The sequence below is a fragment of the Hydra viridissima genome, unplaced genomic scaffold, assembly GCF_058129835.1.
Source record: "Hydra viridissima isolate aposymbiotic clone 2 unplaced genomic scaffold, HvirCarnegie_v1 scaffold_11, whole genome shotgun sequence".
Lineage (NCBI taxonomy): Eukaryota > Metazoa > Cnidaria > Hydrozoa > Anthoathecata > Hydridae > Hydra > Hydra viridissima.
Genome location: NW_028324310.1, coordinates 11,220,918 through 11,236,157, shown reverse-complemented (window position 1 = coordinate 11,236,157; position 15,240 = coordinate 11,220,918). Strand labels below are relative to the sequence as shown.

Genomic DNA, 15,240 nt, shown 5'->3' with positions numbered 1-15,240 from the left:
AGCTAAGTCTCTAACTAGTCATTAGTATGCTCTTCCAAATCAGTCACTTACTGTATGTTTTTCAGTTTTCTTCCTCTTTCCTAATAAGATGACTTGTTCAAAACTGAATTTAAATGCATACTTATTTAATAAAAAATCAATTTCCACATATTGCATTCAAAAAAAAACTATTTGCAATTTTGATAAAGAGGCTTGTAGAATACGAATAATCTCCATAAAATAAAAGAGTAGATCTCAAATTTCTTTTCACATTTCAACGACTATTAGCATCCATTTTCATTGCTAAGTTTATAGTTTTTTTATAAATCAATTTGTATGACAAAACTATTTTAAAAAATAATGATGGAATGTGAAATAGTTTGATAAAGTTTTGAAATCCTCCAACTTGATGTTTAAAAAGTTATCAACTATTGTAGTGCCTTGTTGCATTCTGCAATATTAAAGCCTAAAAACTATTAGTTTTAACCCATGATTTGGTACCTGTGTTTTGAATAATTTGGTGGTACATTACTTGCCGAACTGTAAAAGAAATTTTAAATTGTTGTTTTGTTATATTCAATGTTTGTTTGTTTGAAAATAAAGTTTAAGTATTTTACATATAAAGCTGTTGTAATGTTCTATGGTTAATATATAAATATTAAAAAATACACATAATGCAAATGTTTTGAAAGTGAAAAATGCCTTAAAATAACCATTTACAAAATCTAGTTTTCAATAGTTTTATGATCACATGTCTAACAAGATGAGCACAACAAGATTCAAACATGTGAGGCTGGATTATGCTTTTTTAGCATGAAACTTATCTCCTTAGAGATAGGCTTTATATTAAAAAAGCGTCATCCAGCCTCACATGTTCAAATAAGCTGCTATGTTTTTGCAAAACTTTCTTTGATCACATTGAGTCTATTAGGTCCCATTGAAGAACTAAGGTAAATGTAACATTCTAGTCTTCTTCAACAGATTTTTTCCTATAAAAGTAAATGTTTTGTTTTACATGAATGAAATTCTAGTTTTTATGAAAAAGGATTTTATCTTCTTAGCAATGTGCATCCTTCAAGAAAATGAAAATCTTTCTCCTTGTGGCACTGTTTGGAAGCCTTATCTTTGCGATATTCCTGGTGATAGTGGTTATGAGTTTGAGCTTGTAGATGGTTTGTTTAGAGTTTACGGCCATAAAAAGTCTCAAGGGACATCTACTAAATCAGTAATACATCCTATGCCTCATATTGAGGAGTTTATGGAAGATCAAAAGGTTCTACTAACATTGTCAACTCACGGACCAATGTAGTTAATTAAAAAGTTTTATATTTCTATAAGTATAAAGAAAATGCAATACGACTAATCATTTTTGTGCCAGCAAATATATAATTTAAGTAAGTAAAAAAGAAAAAAAAAATTTTTTGTAATTAACTGAGGAAATGAATTGTTTTTCTGTTTTTTTTAAGAAAATCATTTACATTTCGACGACTCCAGTTTCTGGAGTCAAAGTTCAAGCTTCATTGCTTGTTAAATGACATCAAGGAAAATATTGCTCAAAAAGAGATTGTTCATAGAGATTTCTACAACGTTCGTAAGGCAAGTTCCTGTGTGTTTTTAGAAGAAAAACATTTTTGACAATATTTTTTCATTTAAACTTCCAGTTGTTAATTAAATTTTTTAAAAATGTTTAGGTGGATACGCACATTCATGGAGCTTCATGTATGAATCAAAAGCATTTGCTACGCTTTATCAAAAAAAAAGTTAAAGCACATGGGGATGATATTGTAAATGTTGTTGCTGGAAAACCAATTACCTTATCCAATGTATGAGTTTTACTATATGCAATTAAAATTATTTTATTACATTTACTTAAGCCAAGCTATCTTATGTTTGTTGTAGCTTTTCAAAGAGATGAAAATGAACCCTTATGACCTTAGTGTTGACACACTAGATGTTCATGCTGTGAGTAATCACATCTTAAGATTTAATTTTTGAAATATATTTTTGTTTGTAATTTTGATAAAAATTTCTTAGTATATCATGTATAATGTTGATTTGACAGGACCACAATATGTTTCACAGATTTGATAAATTCAATCAGAAATATAATCCTATTGGTATGTAGTCTTATTCTTTTGGTTTTCATATTAACTTTAACATGTTTTTACTCAAGTCAGTATTCATTTCCTAAGTTACATGCTAACTTTTTTATCTATCTAATCTTTACATCTAATGTTTTTAATGTTTTTCCAAAAATGGAGTTCATCTAATAAATCAAAATTCCCACTCAATTACTTTCCTATGATTATTCTGCATTAGGAAAACTTTTAAATCTCTGTATTCATTAGAAATTCTTTTTCTTAACTTCTGAAAAAAATCTTTTTTTTTTCTTCATTTTTTAGGTAAAAGTAAACTTAGAGAAATATTCTTGAAAACTGACAATTTCATGGGTGGTCGCTACTTTGCTGAAATAATAAATGTAAATTTTTTTTTTTAACACTTTGAATTGTTCCACTTATTGTTCAGTATTATTTTGATGATTCTAATCTGCTCTTTAAGAAATCATTCTTGTATCATCATTATGATGATCTAAAGATGTTTGTTAAAGAGTTTAAAAAGAGTTTCACTGTTTCAAAATGCTGTGTTGATAATTCTTCTTCAACAATGTTCTGTTCATTGTTTTACTTTTCAAGGTTGTTTGATTTACTTTTTTTAGGAAGTTGCAGAAGACCTTGAAGAAAGTAAGTATCAGAATGCTGAAATAAGGCTTTCTATTTATGGCCGTGATAAAAGTGAGTGGGATAAACTGGGCAAATGGGCAGTTACTAATAATGTAGCTTCATATAATGTCCGCTGGTTGATTCAAATACCCCGACTTTAGTATGTTTATTAATTTGCTTTAGAGTTCATTATTTGCCATATAAAGTTTTTTGACAATGACATTGTGTTGATATAATTACTATTACCATAATAGTGGTAATAGTAGTATTAGCATTAGTATTACAGTTTTTATTATTTTTGCAGTGACATTTATAAATCAAACCACCAAATAAAGAATTTTGAAGAAGTGATTGACAACATATTTCGACCACTCTTTGAAGTTTCTGTGAATCCTTCAAGTCATCCATATCTTCATCGCTTCCTTCGTCAGGTAACACAAAGCTGGTTATAATCAAAATTTGCAAGTGCATTTAAACTCTTTTATGTTACTATTTAAAAGTAAAAAAAAAGTTATTTTGTACACTTCTTGTTTTATATCAGTTTCTGTTGAAATTCTTTTTTTATAATATCAAAAGAATTTTATTAATTTTCTACAAGTCATTGAATCTTTTTTTAACATGCAGGTCATTGGTTTTGATAGTGTTGATGATGAAAGCAAGCATGAGCTTGTTCCTTTTTCAAAGAAAAGCCCATTGCCTAAGAATTGGGACTTAGAACATAACCCACCTTATGCTTATTATTTGTACTACATGTATGCAAACATTGTTGCTTTAAATCATTTGAGAAGGTAATTTTTTTTTTGTTGGTCTCAATCATTAGAGAAAATCAAATTGCATTTATTTGTTACACAATAACAGAAGCTAAATTTGCTTCAAATTTAAAATTGGTTTCAATTTTTTCCATTAAAAAGATTTGATATCAAATTTTGATTGAAATTTCTGTTTCATTTAATTTTTTCAGAATACTTAAATATTTAAATTTAAATAACATCAAATACTCAAGTTAATTTGTATTTCTCTTGGTTGTAGATAAAGGTTACTTAAGTTCTGGAAACTGAATGTGGGAAAAACCATTATGGTTTGTTTTCATTTTCTTGTAACTCTTTGAATCTTATCTAGAAAACAAGGACTGAATATATTTACTTTGCGACCACACTGTGGAGAGGCTGGCCCAGCTCAGCATTTAGTATCTGCTTTTATGCTTGCAGAAAACATTTCACATGGTCTGCTGTTAAGGAAGGTTATAATTATTACTTAATACACATAACAGTTTACACTTAACAGATTTATTTGCTAGACCTCCTTCTTGGAGGGTAGTAATTTTTTTAAAATAAATTTTCATTAATTTACATTGTTATTTTAAGGTGCCTGCTCTACAATACCTGTATTACCTTGCACAGATTGGTGTTGCAATGTCTCCATTAAGTAATAACAGCTTGTTTTTAAACTACCACAGAAACCCATTACCTGAGTTATTTGCAAGAGGTCTCCTCATATCTTTATCAACAGATGATCCTTTGCAATTTCATTTTACCAAGGTAATTAGAAAATGATTTGTTAACCCTTATACATCAATGAGATAAAAGGCACATACATCAATGAGATAGTAGGTATCAAATATCAGGTATTATAGGGCTACATTTCTTCAAATCATGTTTAAGTTGAAGCTCTTTTTTTTCTCCTTGTTTTACCATTTAGACCTTTTTTTTAAATTAGCAAGCAAATGGCTTAAACATATAATGAAATATGATTAAATTATAAGAAATTGTTTGATTGGGAAGTGAGTTTCCACTTGCTGATCTTATGATGTGTTATAAGTTGGTTTCAGCTTTTTTAAAAAAGTCTTTATATTTTTTAAAGGAACCTCTGATGGAGGAATACAGCATTGCTGCACAAGTATGGAAGCTCACAACAACAGACATGTGTGAACTTTCACGAAATAGTGTGCTTATGTCTGGCTTTGAACACAAGGTTTTTGACCTTTTTAGTATAGTAGAGTATAGTAGAATGAAATAAACCTATGAACTCTTATTAGAAAACCAACTAAAACAACTTCCAACAGTCCAGTTGTTTTAGTTGGTTTTCTAATAAGAGTTCGTAAGTTTTCTCTCTGATACAGGTCTGATAACCAGCCAGTCCATAACCAGAATCTCATTTTATTAAAACCAATTTTAGTCATGTGCTTCAAGTCATTGTCTTGGATAAATACTCATTCTGTAGTCAACATAAGATAGCATGGTATTTTGAATAACATTTTTTTTATAGATATTGATCCACAATACCCTTAATCTAAAATAACAACTTAACAAGGAATCCCAAGTGTTACAACACCTTATTGTCACAGTAAAAATAGTATTTGATCTTGTCTAGAAATTGTAATTCTCTTTCTTCCTCATTTTATACGTTTCGATTTAAAGCTTCAATGTTTTTGCAACTGTGTTAGATGTACATTCGACACTATCTTAAATTTTTATATAGTTTCTATATGCAGTTACAGAAATAAGTATTCGAACAAAACATTTTATTATGGAAAATAAACTTTGTAATTACTTTTCGTTGAAGTTTTAACACTCCTTCGGGATTCGTTATATTTTAGCAACGCAAGTTAAATTACCGTTGATTAATTTTTTGCTATATAAAATCGTGATTAAATTTGCTTTTAGAATAATTATAAAAGTATTTATCAATATCATATGCTTTTTCTGAGATAACCTGACAAAGTTTATTTTTCACAATAAAATGTTTTGTTCGGATACTTAATTCTCTGACCTCTGTAAAAACCTCTGTAAAAACTATATAGTTTTCTATAAAGTTTTTACAGAGGTTTCTGATCATTTCCTTTATGCAATGCTTTGCATTGTGCATTTTAAAAGTAAATTTTAAGTTGCTAACACACATCATTTTTAATTGCCAAGAACAAGATACGGTAATATGTTTTCCGCTATTTTTTCTAGCATTTAAAATAACCTTGAATTAAATAAAGTTTTGCTCGTAAAGTATATAGTTGTCTATAGTTTTCGCTACAAATGACTATTATTTTCTGTAATTTTTGAAGTATTTTGATGGAAAGTAAATTGCTATTCTTACTTTTTAATGCTGATTTTGCCTTACCTAGGTGAAACAACATTGGTTAGGCGATAATTATCTGGTCGGTGGCCATAATGGTAACGATATAACAAAAACCAATGTACCAGATATACGCGCTTGTTTTCGATATGAAACTTTAGTAGACGAGTTACGTCTTATATCGTTAGCGGCAAAAGAAGCTTCAGCGTCTTCAATGACTTCTCTCCGCCGTTCATCGTCAGAAGCTCTTGAATGAATGAACATTTTTGATGACAAGAACGAGACACTGTGCTTGTATTTTCAAACGTTTCCATTTTCGAATGTTTCCATTAATTTTCGTGATGACTTTTATTTCGCTTTTTGTCAGAAAATTCTATCAAAAAATGGATTCATTTTGATAAACTTTTCATGTTGCTGGTTTTTTGTCGTCGATAACTTTCAAAATTTATTTTTATTTGAAAAATGTTTATGATGAAAGATGAATTTCTACTTTGGGAAGTAATGGTAATATCAATTTTTGATAATAATAAATTTTGCAATTTCGCTCAACACCTTTGCTAATTTAATAAAAAAACTGAAAAGACTGAAAAGACAAGAAAAACTCGCGTTGAGTTTTTCTATTCTTCTCAATGACATATATTAACTAGATATCTAACTCAAATTTTTTGCCAGCCCAGGTTTGTTTTGCCAGCCTGAAATGACGCAATAATAAATCCAAGCAAAACAAAAATGAATTATTGTCAATTTAAATGAAACGGTTTTCGGCATAAAAAGCTTTGAAAACTTGCATCACTTTTTCTTTCGGAATTTTCGTGAAGTTAGACATCTAGTTAGTATATATCATTGATTCTACAATACTCGTCGTCATCCAGGTCATCAACAAAATAAGAAATAGGAGTTTTCGATTTAATTGTTGGTTTGGAGGGCGTTGATTGTAGAGAAGTTTACAAACTGAAAAAAGTTATATGTTTGGTCTCAAAACCCTGAGAAGTAGAGAAGTTTACAAACTGAACGTAGAGAAGTTTACAAACTGAAAAAAGTTATATATTTGGTCTCAAAACCCTGTTTATTTTTAATTAAATGAGGAAAAGACCTGTTTATAAAATAATAAATGATTAAAAACTGTAACCAATTTACTTTCTAACCAAATAGTGAAAAACGGATACTAAACTCTCTATTATTACGACAATAGAGGGAAATAGTGTGAGCACAATGTACTCTTCCCTTTCTTGTACAAACACGCACGTTTTTTAGGATTTAACCATGCATCAGATTTAAAGAGCTTATATTAATGCTTTTTTTTATATAATAAAATGAACGGAAAAGTAAAGAGTATTGCAGTTTTCTTTTTCTTCATAATGTTATGCACAAGTTTTAGTGCATAAGTAACACGAATATATTTTAGTAAACACTGACTATTAATTTAGCTTTAAAAATGCTATTGTTGTAAACGTTTTTCTCAACTGAATCCTCTTTGGATGTTTATGGACGTCCTAGACGTCCTTAGACGTCTAAGGACGTTTAATGCCTACTGGGTTGATAAGTAGATCAGATGTGAGCCTTCTTGTGCCTTTTTGTTACATTTTCACATTGCTATAATTGGTTGCAGTTATTGCATATTTCTTTACTTTACTTGTGTCTTAGATCATCAGTGCAAATAAGATGGGTGTGTTTTATTTTGGAAAGTTAGATTCTTTGTAAAAGCTGATTAAAAAATGTTTATTGCAATATTGACACCATACGCGTACATCCTCCTCATTCACAATTGTTTTGTCGTGCTTCATATCACAAATTCTCTTTATTCCTTCCTACCTTCATGGTTGACTATTGATCGTCTAACTGATCGTAGTTAAACATGTTTCTTTATTCCTTCCTACCTTTATGGTTGACTATTGATCGTCTAACTGATCGTAGTTAAACATGTTCCTTTATTCCTTCATGGTTGACTATTGATCGTCTAACTGGTAGATTAAATCTTCTTATTTCAACCTTTGACCAAAAAAATATTGAAATTAGAAGATGTAAAATGAAGAGATTTCAGTTTTTACTTTAGTTAAGATAACAAAATAAAATTGTCTTAAAACTCTTTGAGCATAACTTGTGCGTTTGTAGATGCCTAATTTCAACAAAGAAATCTTTTACTCAGTCATTTTTAAAGCCCTTTTTTTTATTTCTTTAAATTTTTCAATTTGATTAGATGGGAAAAAATCCTTAGTAAAAAAGTGTAGGTTAAATAGAGAAATATCAAATTTTTCGTTTAGCGCTTTATCCTAAGTATTATGAAATGTAAGCACTTACAATTTTAAGAGTAAACACAAATGCCATCGCCATTTTTTAGATTTAGATTTAGTTTTGAGATAATTGCTGAAATCAGTTGAGTTACTTATTTGATATTTTTATTATCTGCAGTCATATTAATTGTTATCCATTATGCCTTATTTAAGCAACTGTTAATGATTAAACGAAACCTTTGTTATTATTGCTTAACGGTTTCTAGTTTAGATGGTTACCCTAGTAACTGTTGGAAGTCAACCCTCTTACTGTAAGTAAATGAGCTCATTAGAGAACTAACACACTTTAAATAGATTTGAACCAAAGACTTTCGGCTAAAGTTTGAAAGCGCTGAGTATTAGGACGAGTTTTTCTAAAATAGCTTTTATGTTTAAGTTAGCTTCACTGTGCCTCTGTATTATTGTATGTATAATATATCATGATGTTAATGAAAAAGTAAAAATGAATGCAGTTTTTCAATTTTAAATGGAGTAAAAAGTGATAGGCTTCCAAAACTCATTATTCATTTTCAATAAAAAACAACTCCGTATATTTTTGCTGTTTGTTTACAACTTCATATCTGTGCAAAAAAAATTTTCTCGTTGTGCCAATGTCTATCATTTTTCCAAACCTGATGTTAAATTTGGGTCTCATAGGAATGTTAACACCATTACATATAAAAAAACAAGTAAACGCAGGTTGAGCAAGTAGATCAGGTTTTTCTTTACTAAATTTATTGTAACAGAAGCGTTTAGTTTTAAAGAATGGCCTCAATCAACAAGATGACATTATGTCCGAAAGAATCCCTGATTTTTTTTGCGTGTTGAGGTCATAGCCTGTGTCTATTTTTGATATCTAGAGACTGGTTTGATGGTTAAAAGGGGAAAAAGAAAAAAAAAAAGAAAAAAACAATATGATCTAATTAAAAATTTCAAAATTAAGACACCCCCAAAATATTTTGAAGCCTCTGCATATTTCTTTGTTGACTTTTAATTACGCACAGATAAGCAGTTTATATTCATTTATGATTCTAGAAATCTAATTAAATGTTGGATTCCCTGATGAGGGTAGGAGAAGCAAAAATAAAAAACACCTATCCTCCAATTTTCCCCAACGTTTTTTGTCTTAGTTAATGTTAAGATTTATTATTGTTTGTTATGAAGTACTAAAATGATTTCCACCTATCCTTCTTACAATGTTAACACTTTGCCAGAATATTTTTGTTTCTCTTTAAAAAATATAATTGTCTTTTAGATGATTGTAGTCTTGAAGTGGAACCCAATTGTAAAATGACCACGTAAGAGATAAAATCTTACGTTGATCGCCATCGTTCTGGAAGACCGCGTTTGACGACACCCAATTATGATCGCCTTTTAATCAGGTTGGCGAAGAAAAATCGAACTATGCCGTCGCATGAATTAAGAAGGGAATGGAAGCTTTCAAATGGACGTTAAGCATCGGCATCACTAGTGCGCAGGAAGCTATTAGCTAACAATATGTTATGGAAAAAAGCTATTCTAAAACCGCGACTTACCAAACAACATACAAAAAGGCGAAAAGAATTTTGCCAAAGCGTCAAAGAATGGTCTAAACAAAAATGGAGGACAGTAATGTTCAGTGATAAGATGAATATCGAGGTTGATAACCGAAAAAACCGAATTATGATTCGCAGGCAGTCTTCAGGAAAATATAATCTTGATTGTGTCGTTCAAAAAAAAAAAAACAAGGTAGCGGGTTGGTTGGAATATGGTACTGCATGACATAATATGGTCTCGGTATGTTTAAATTATTTGATGGTCGACTCAACTCTATTTATTACGCCGATATTTTAAATAACAACTTGTTACCGTCAATTGATGCACTTGAGCAAAGCGTTCCGTTCATTTTCATGCAAGACAATGCACCATGTTACAGGGCTAAAATTGTCTTTGAATGGTTCGAAAGCAAAAATATTGAGCGTCTAACTTGGCCACCAAATTTGCCCAGATCTAAATTGCATTGAAAATCTTTGGAGTTGGCTTGATAAAGAGATTGCCAAGAAAGCACCATAGAGCCTTGAGGAGTTGTGCAATATTTTACCATTACTTGGAAATGTTCCCAAACATATTTTAGAGAATTTAATAGACTCAATGCCAAATCGTATAAATGAGTGCTTAAAAATTCATGGTAGAATTACGCGGTATTAGGTAAAAGTTATCGTTTTTTGTTCTGTGGTTCTTAACTTTTCTCAACTTTTTTTAAATAAAAATTACCTATAAAGCTTTAAATACAATTTTTTTATTTGTTTAAAAGTTTTAATCATTATTATTATTTTTTGTTTTGTTTGTCTATTTTCTAAAATTTATTATTATTATTTTTTTACCAGAAAAATATATTCGGTTAAATAAAAACTTAAAAATAAAAATAAATTATGATTTCTTTTTTTGGTGGTTCTTAAGTTTTTCACAATACTGTGTATGGCACACTTATGGTAATTCGGCACATAAAAACACGACATGAGTGGTCACTTGGAAATGAAGGATAATTAGAAAGCTTCAAAACTTGTCTCATTTTTTATTTAGTATAAAGCAACCAGCTCATTACAAATTTTAAAGTAAAAAACTTTTTAGCCCAATTTCTTTTCTTTTTTTAGGGTTTTCCGCTCTGAAACGTTTTTCAAATAAATAAAAGTAAGTTTAATGTCTAAAAAAACAAAGTTAACTTAGCTTTTGTATCTTTTTGTCTGAATTGTTAAACGAATGATGTGAACATAGCTTGTTTTAGAAATTTAGTGCGATTGTTGGTACTCTTCATTTTTTATTTAAAAAGTTTCCTGATGTGAAAGTAATGTTAGTGCTTTTTAAACTAAGTCTTTTAGATAAATTGCGTCCTTTGATTCTTTTATTCTTTGATCTTATTGTCTTATCTCTCACCTCACTTTCTAAATTCCAACAAAAATACCAACAAAAACCAAAATGTGAAAAACAATAGAAATATTTGTAAAAGTCTTTAAAATGCAAAATAAATGATATTTAATTCCTTATTCTGAATCCCTGCAAAATGATTATTAAACTAGTCATTTAGATTGTGATTTGGATAAAACATGTTGTTTTATATAACATATAGTGATGAAATGAAAACAATAATTTTCCGAAACTCTTTCATTACAAATATTCGCTGTTGTGGAAACTCGTTTATGTATTTAGCGTTAGTTTACTCATCCTGTGTTGACGAGGAAAATTCTTTTTAGACTGGGTGTGGGCTATAGTATTTTTGGAGCAGCAAAATTTCGCAAGTGTACATGCACATAAATCCAATTAAGATCAGCTACTTCAGCTAAAAATGCGCTAAACCAGGATTTAGCAACTGCCTGAAAAAATTTTCATCAAACTTTTATATAATAGTTTCATTTACATAATTGCAATTGTTTACACATATTTCTCCTGGCTCTTTAAATTGCAACTCTTTAGTTAGATTCTTAAATGTTAGATATAACGTACCAATTTATAACTGTTTTGAAAGTATTTTTATCATGCATCAAGCTAGAAATAGAACAATGAGCTGAACAATGGACAACTAATGTTAACTTTTGCTGCAAAGAGAAATGCACAACCAATATTGGCTCCGACAATTGCTTTGATAAAGTTCAGCAAGATTGAATATACCACATCACATAAAAATGAAAAACATTTCCATGGCCTACTTTATACGCGGCCGTATATGTTGCATAAACTAGCCGAAAATAAGAAGGCCAGTTTTGCAGTATTTTAGGTTTTTGTGTTTTAAAACCTCAAATGGTTTTAACAGCAACACTAAATGTTTTCTAAGTTTTTTTAAGTTTAAAGTTTATTAAGTATTTCTTATTTAAAATTTTTTAGGTTAACTCATCTGTGTTTTGAATTATTAAATATTAAATAAGTAATTAAATTATTAAATATAAAATTAGTAAAACCGTATTTCACAGTTCATTTCAAATATATAATTTATAATATAACAAATGCATTTATAAGATAGCATTTGGAGTTGAGATATTAACGATATTTAAATTATAAACAAATTTGTAGTTAAAACAATTTACTTTTGTAAACAATATATATATATATTCACTACATTTTGTTTTCTTTAGTTTTTGCTCATTGTCTCCTTTTGAAAGATAATACTGTAACTTTGTGTTTACTTCCATTTACAATCTTTTATTCATTATTATAAAAAATATTTATTACTGTTTGATTGACAAGAGAAAATCCCACTCAAAATGAGAACCACAAAGAAATTTTTGGTTCGCTAACTTTTCTGTTGTTGAGTTTCCAACTTAAGTAGACTTTGTTTCCATGCATTAAGCATAGCAAAGCAACTAATAACATGACTCGCAATTGAATTTGAGGGAGTTAAGGACCTCCTCTGGATAGTAGATCAATATATTCTGTATTTATGTCAATAGCATCATTTTTTAGCTATAAAGTACGTAATTCACGTTTCAATTTTTTAAGTAACTTTCTGAATATACATCCAGCAATAAAAATAGCAACCTCTCTACTATTTTCATCTAACTCACATTCTTGAATTTCATTATTAAAAAGTTCTGAAATTGAATTCAGATTCACATCTGAATGAAAAGGTTTTTAATCCAGTTTTTAAAAGTAAAAGTTCTTTTTTAACATTGATCTAATTTATAAAATTCTACCACTAAGGTAAAATCTACCACTGTGGTATTCACAAGATTTCTACAGATACATTTCATCAAAAAGAATTACACAATGATTGCTTATTTTGTCCTCGTTTAATAATAACTTTAATGATCTTATTGAATTAATTTCAACTGATACTAAATTCTTTAATAATGACTTTGACAGTAAAGGAAGTTGTTCCAAAAGATACGAATAAGCCTGAGATCATGAATACCTTTGCATTTGTGCAAAGCTTAACATTTTTGAAGAATATGGAGGACAACCTTTGAAAAAGATTAGTTTTTAAAGTTCAATAACTAAGTAATTCCCTTTAACAAGGTTATGCATATAAGACACCAAATTACTTAAAATAGATAAACTTGTGAGTTTAAAATTGTTGATAGTTTTAAACCAACGAGGAATTGGACAACTTTTACGATCTAGTTTTACATTCAAATTGTTATCTACACTTATTGATTCGATAAAAGGAGTGGAGTCTACAAAATACAAACAATAATGTAAAACAAAACTTTCATATCTTTGGAAACTAAATCCATTTGGAGAGTTAGATTCATGATGCATATCAATGTTTTTTATTTTATCCACTTCTTGAAATGAATGAATTTAAACTGGGATAGTAGAATCTCGCTTAGTTGGTGGTTTACGAAAGTTAGAAACATTAGATATTACAGAAGATGGAATGCATGTTTCTTCAGAATAAATGGACGGTTTTAACTCACGTTTTAAAGTAACTCGTTTTCCATATTTTAAACACTTTGCTTCAAAATGATCCATGCATATAACAGAATGTTTGTTTAGTTTCCAATCTTTTATATTTACAAATTTAATCCATCTTTCTTCTAAATTAGTATCTTGCAAGTAAAGCTGTTTTTAGGGAAACTAAAAACAGCTTTCTTGCAAAAAGATAACTAGGTTCACTTTTTTTAAATTTATAACCAGTTCGACGATTAACTACTGCGCATTTATTTCCTATAGTTTTCACAACAAATATTTCAACTTGATCAACACGACGTTTCTCTTGCGAAAAAAACGCTGAAAACTGGCCTTCAAATTTTCGGATTTTTTATGCAACATATTAGGCCATGTATAAAGTAGGCCATGGCATTTCTTTTCGTCTGCATGTATTAGTTGCTATGAAATTAGCATCTGGAAACATTTTTTAACTAGTTTCTTTGAATTTCATCTCGTTTTGGCTGTTATTGCTCAATAAAATAGTCTATGTTGATCGTTTTTTCATCTTCAAGGTTATTAATAAAAATTATATCAAGTGCATCCCAAAATACGAGAATCAGGGTTACAGGATTAGCAGCCTCATTTGTAAATGCAGAACTTTCTAGATCATCGGTTAAAATCATTAAATAAACGTTTGATGAATATTGTTGAAGGGGTAGAGTAGGTAACATGTTTAAACCAATTGCTCTACCTGAACGTTATTTTTTCCCATTAAAAAACGGCGATAAATCAATAAACAAAACTCCTTCGAACCCATTTCTCTCAAATTAGCAAATAAAGTGTTCATCAACTCATTTCTACTTCTAAACTAATCAATTTATTATGAAGGTTTAACAGATGTCTTTTGAAGGTTGGCACTATTGAACAATCTTATTAATATTTTGTTAGAAACACTATCTGAGGGTAAAGGCCCGGGACATTTTCACCCATGTGCTAGTTTTGTTTCTATGTGAGTATGTGCGTGTTGTATTTTCAAATGTAAGTATTTAAATTTATAATGACCATATCAGAAAGGTCGAAAATAATTTGGGAAAAATTGGCCCATAAATTAAGTACATTTCTGAATACAAAAAACTCAAAATATTGATCTTTACAATCAACAGACTTCTGCCATCAATTCTTCAAGTAATCAATTACTTTTCCTATAATTGTCTTTTTTTGAAAATGAGATATCCATCAACCTTCTTGTTCTCTAGTAAATTAAAAAGCCGCGTTCCCAAAACAATTAGTTCTAATACGTAAGAACTTTGACAATCTTCGTTTTTCAGTTCATGTTTATTATGATGCACCCTATTCTTATTAAAGTTGTCTAAAAATCATTTGACCCTTTCAAAATAATAATTTACAGGAAAGATGCCTGCCGAATATAAAAGAAGAACTGTTGTTTGTCATCTGTTGAGTTTTCTTGCTAGGTCATCTGTTGAGTTTTCTTGCTAGGTCTTAAGCAATTTGTAAAAAGAACAGTTTAAATTTATATTTCCCGGCGCTGAAAATTATAATAATTTGCTGGATATTTCATCGAGTAAGTTTTACAATCATTAATTACACGAATTTGACGCGTTATAAGATTCGTCTGGTTGAATAGGGCATCAACTTTTAACTTTTTTGATGCATTTTTTAGTTATTACATGTTTCCAATCCCTTTATCTTTGTTTTATTTATTATTTTGTGAACTTATATTGATATATTTCTACCAAATAATATATTTATAACAAAATAAGCTAGTTAAAAGTTTCTTTTTGTTAATTTCTAATGAGAATATGATCTCTTCATGCAATTGACCAGTTAGATAAAAAAAAGAATAA

General features: G+C 29.3%; 2 protein-coding genes across 6 annotated transcripts in view; both read left to right on the top strand.

Moving 5' to 3' along the window:
• The window catches only part of LOC149882159 (AMP deaminase 2-like), a 77,253-nt gene extending 70,939 nt beyond the window's left edge, over positions 1 to 6,314 (top strand). For 3 of the 4 annotated variants that reach the window (XM_090066291.1, XM_090066290.1, XM_090066292.1), the window contains exons 4-16: positions 1,041 to 1,284; positions 1,446 to 1,575; positions 1,671 to 1,802; positions 1,879 to 1,941; positions 2,042 to 2,096; positions 2,382 to 2,458; positions 2,696 to 2,859; positions 3,004 to 3,130; positions 3,324 to 3,487; positions 3,819 to 3,939; positions 4,064 to 4,237; positions 4,560 to 4,670; positions 5,815 to 6,314. In XM_090066291.1, coding sequence (XP_089922417.1) covers positions 1,041 to 1,284; positions 1,446 to 1,575; positions 1,671 to 1,802; positions 1,879 to 1,941; positions 2,042 to 2,096; positions 2,382 to 2,458; positions 2,696 to 2,859; positions 3,004 to 3,130; positions 3,324 to 3,487; positions 3,819 to 3,939; positions 4,064 to 4,237; positions 4,560 to 4,670; positions 5,815 to 6,021 — 1,769 coding nt within the window. In that variant the 3' untranslated portion in view covers positions 6,022 to 6,314. The remainder of the gene's footprint in view (positions 1 to 1,040; positions 1,285 to 1,445; positions 1,576 to 1,670; positions 1,803 to 1,878; positions 1,942 to 2,041; positions 2,097 to 2,381; positions 2,459 to 2,695; positions 2,860 to 3,003; positions 3,131 to 3,323; positions 3,488 to 3,818; positions 3,940 to 4,063; positions 4,238 to 4,559; positions 4,671 to 5,814) is intronic. The other variant, XM_090066293.1, reaches the window with a different exon arrangement.
• Positions 1 to 15,240, top strand: part of LOC149882154 (uncharacterized) — a 145,684-nt gene that overhangs the window by 47,380 nt on the left and 83,064 nt on the right. For both annotated transcript variants that reach the window (XM_090066303.1, XM_090066305.1), the window contains exon 2: positions 11,823 to 12,130. The gene's annotated coding sequence lies outside the window, so the exon portion shown is untranslated. The remainder of the gene's footprint in view (positions 1 to 11,822; positions 12,131 to 15,240) is intronic.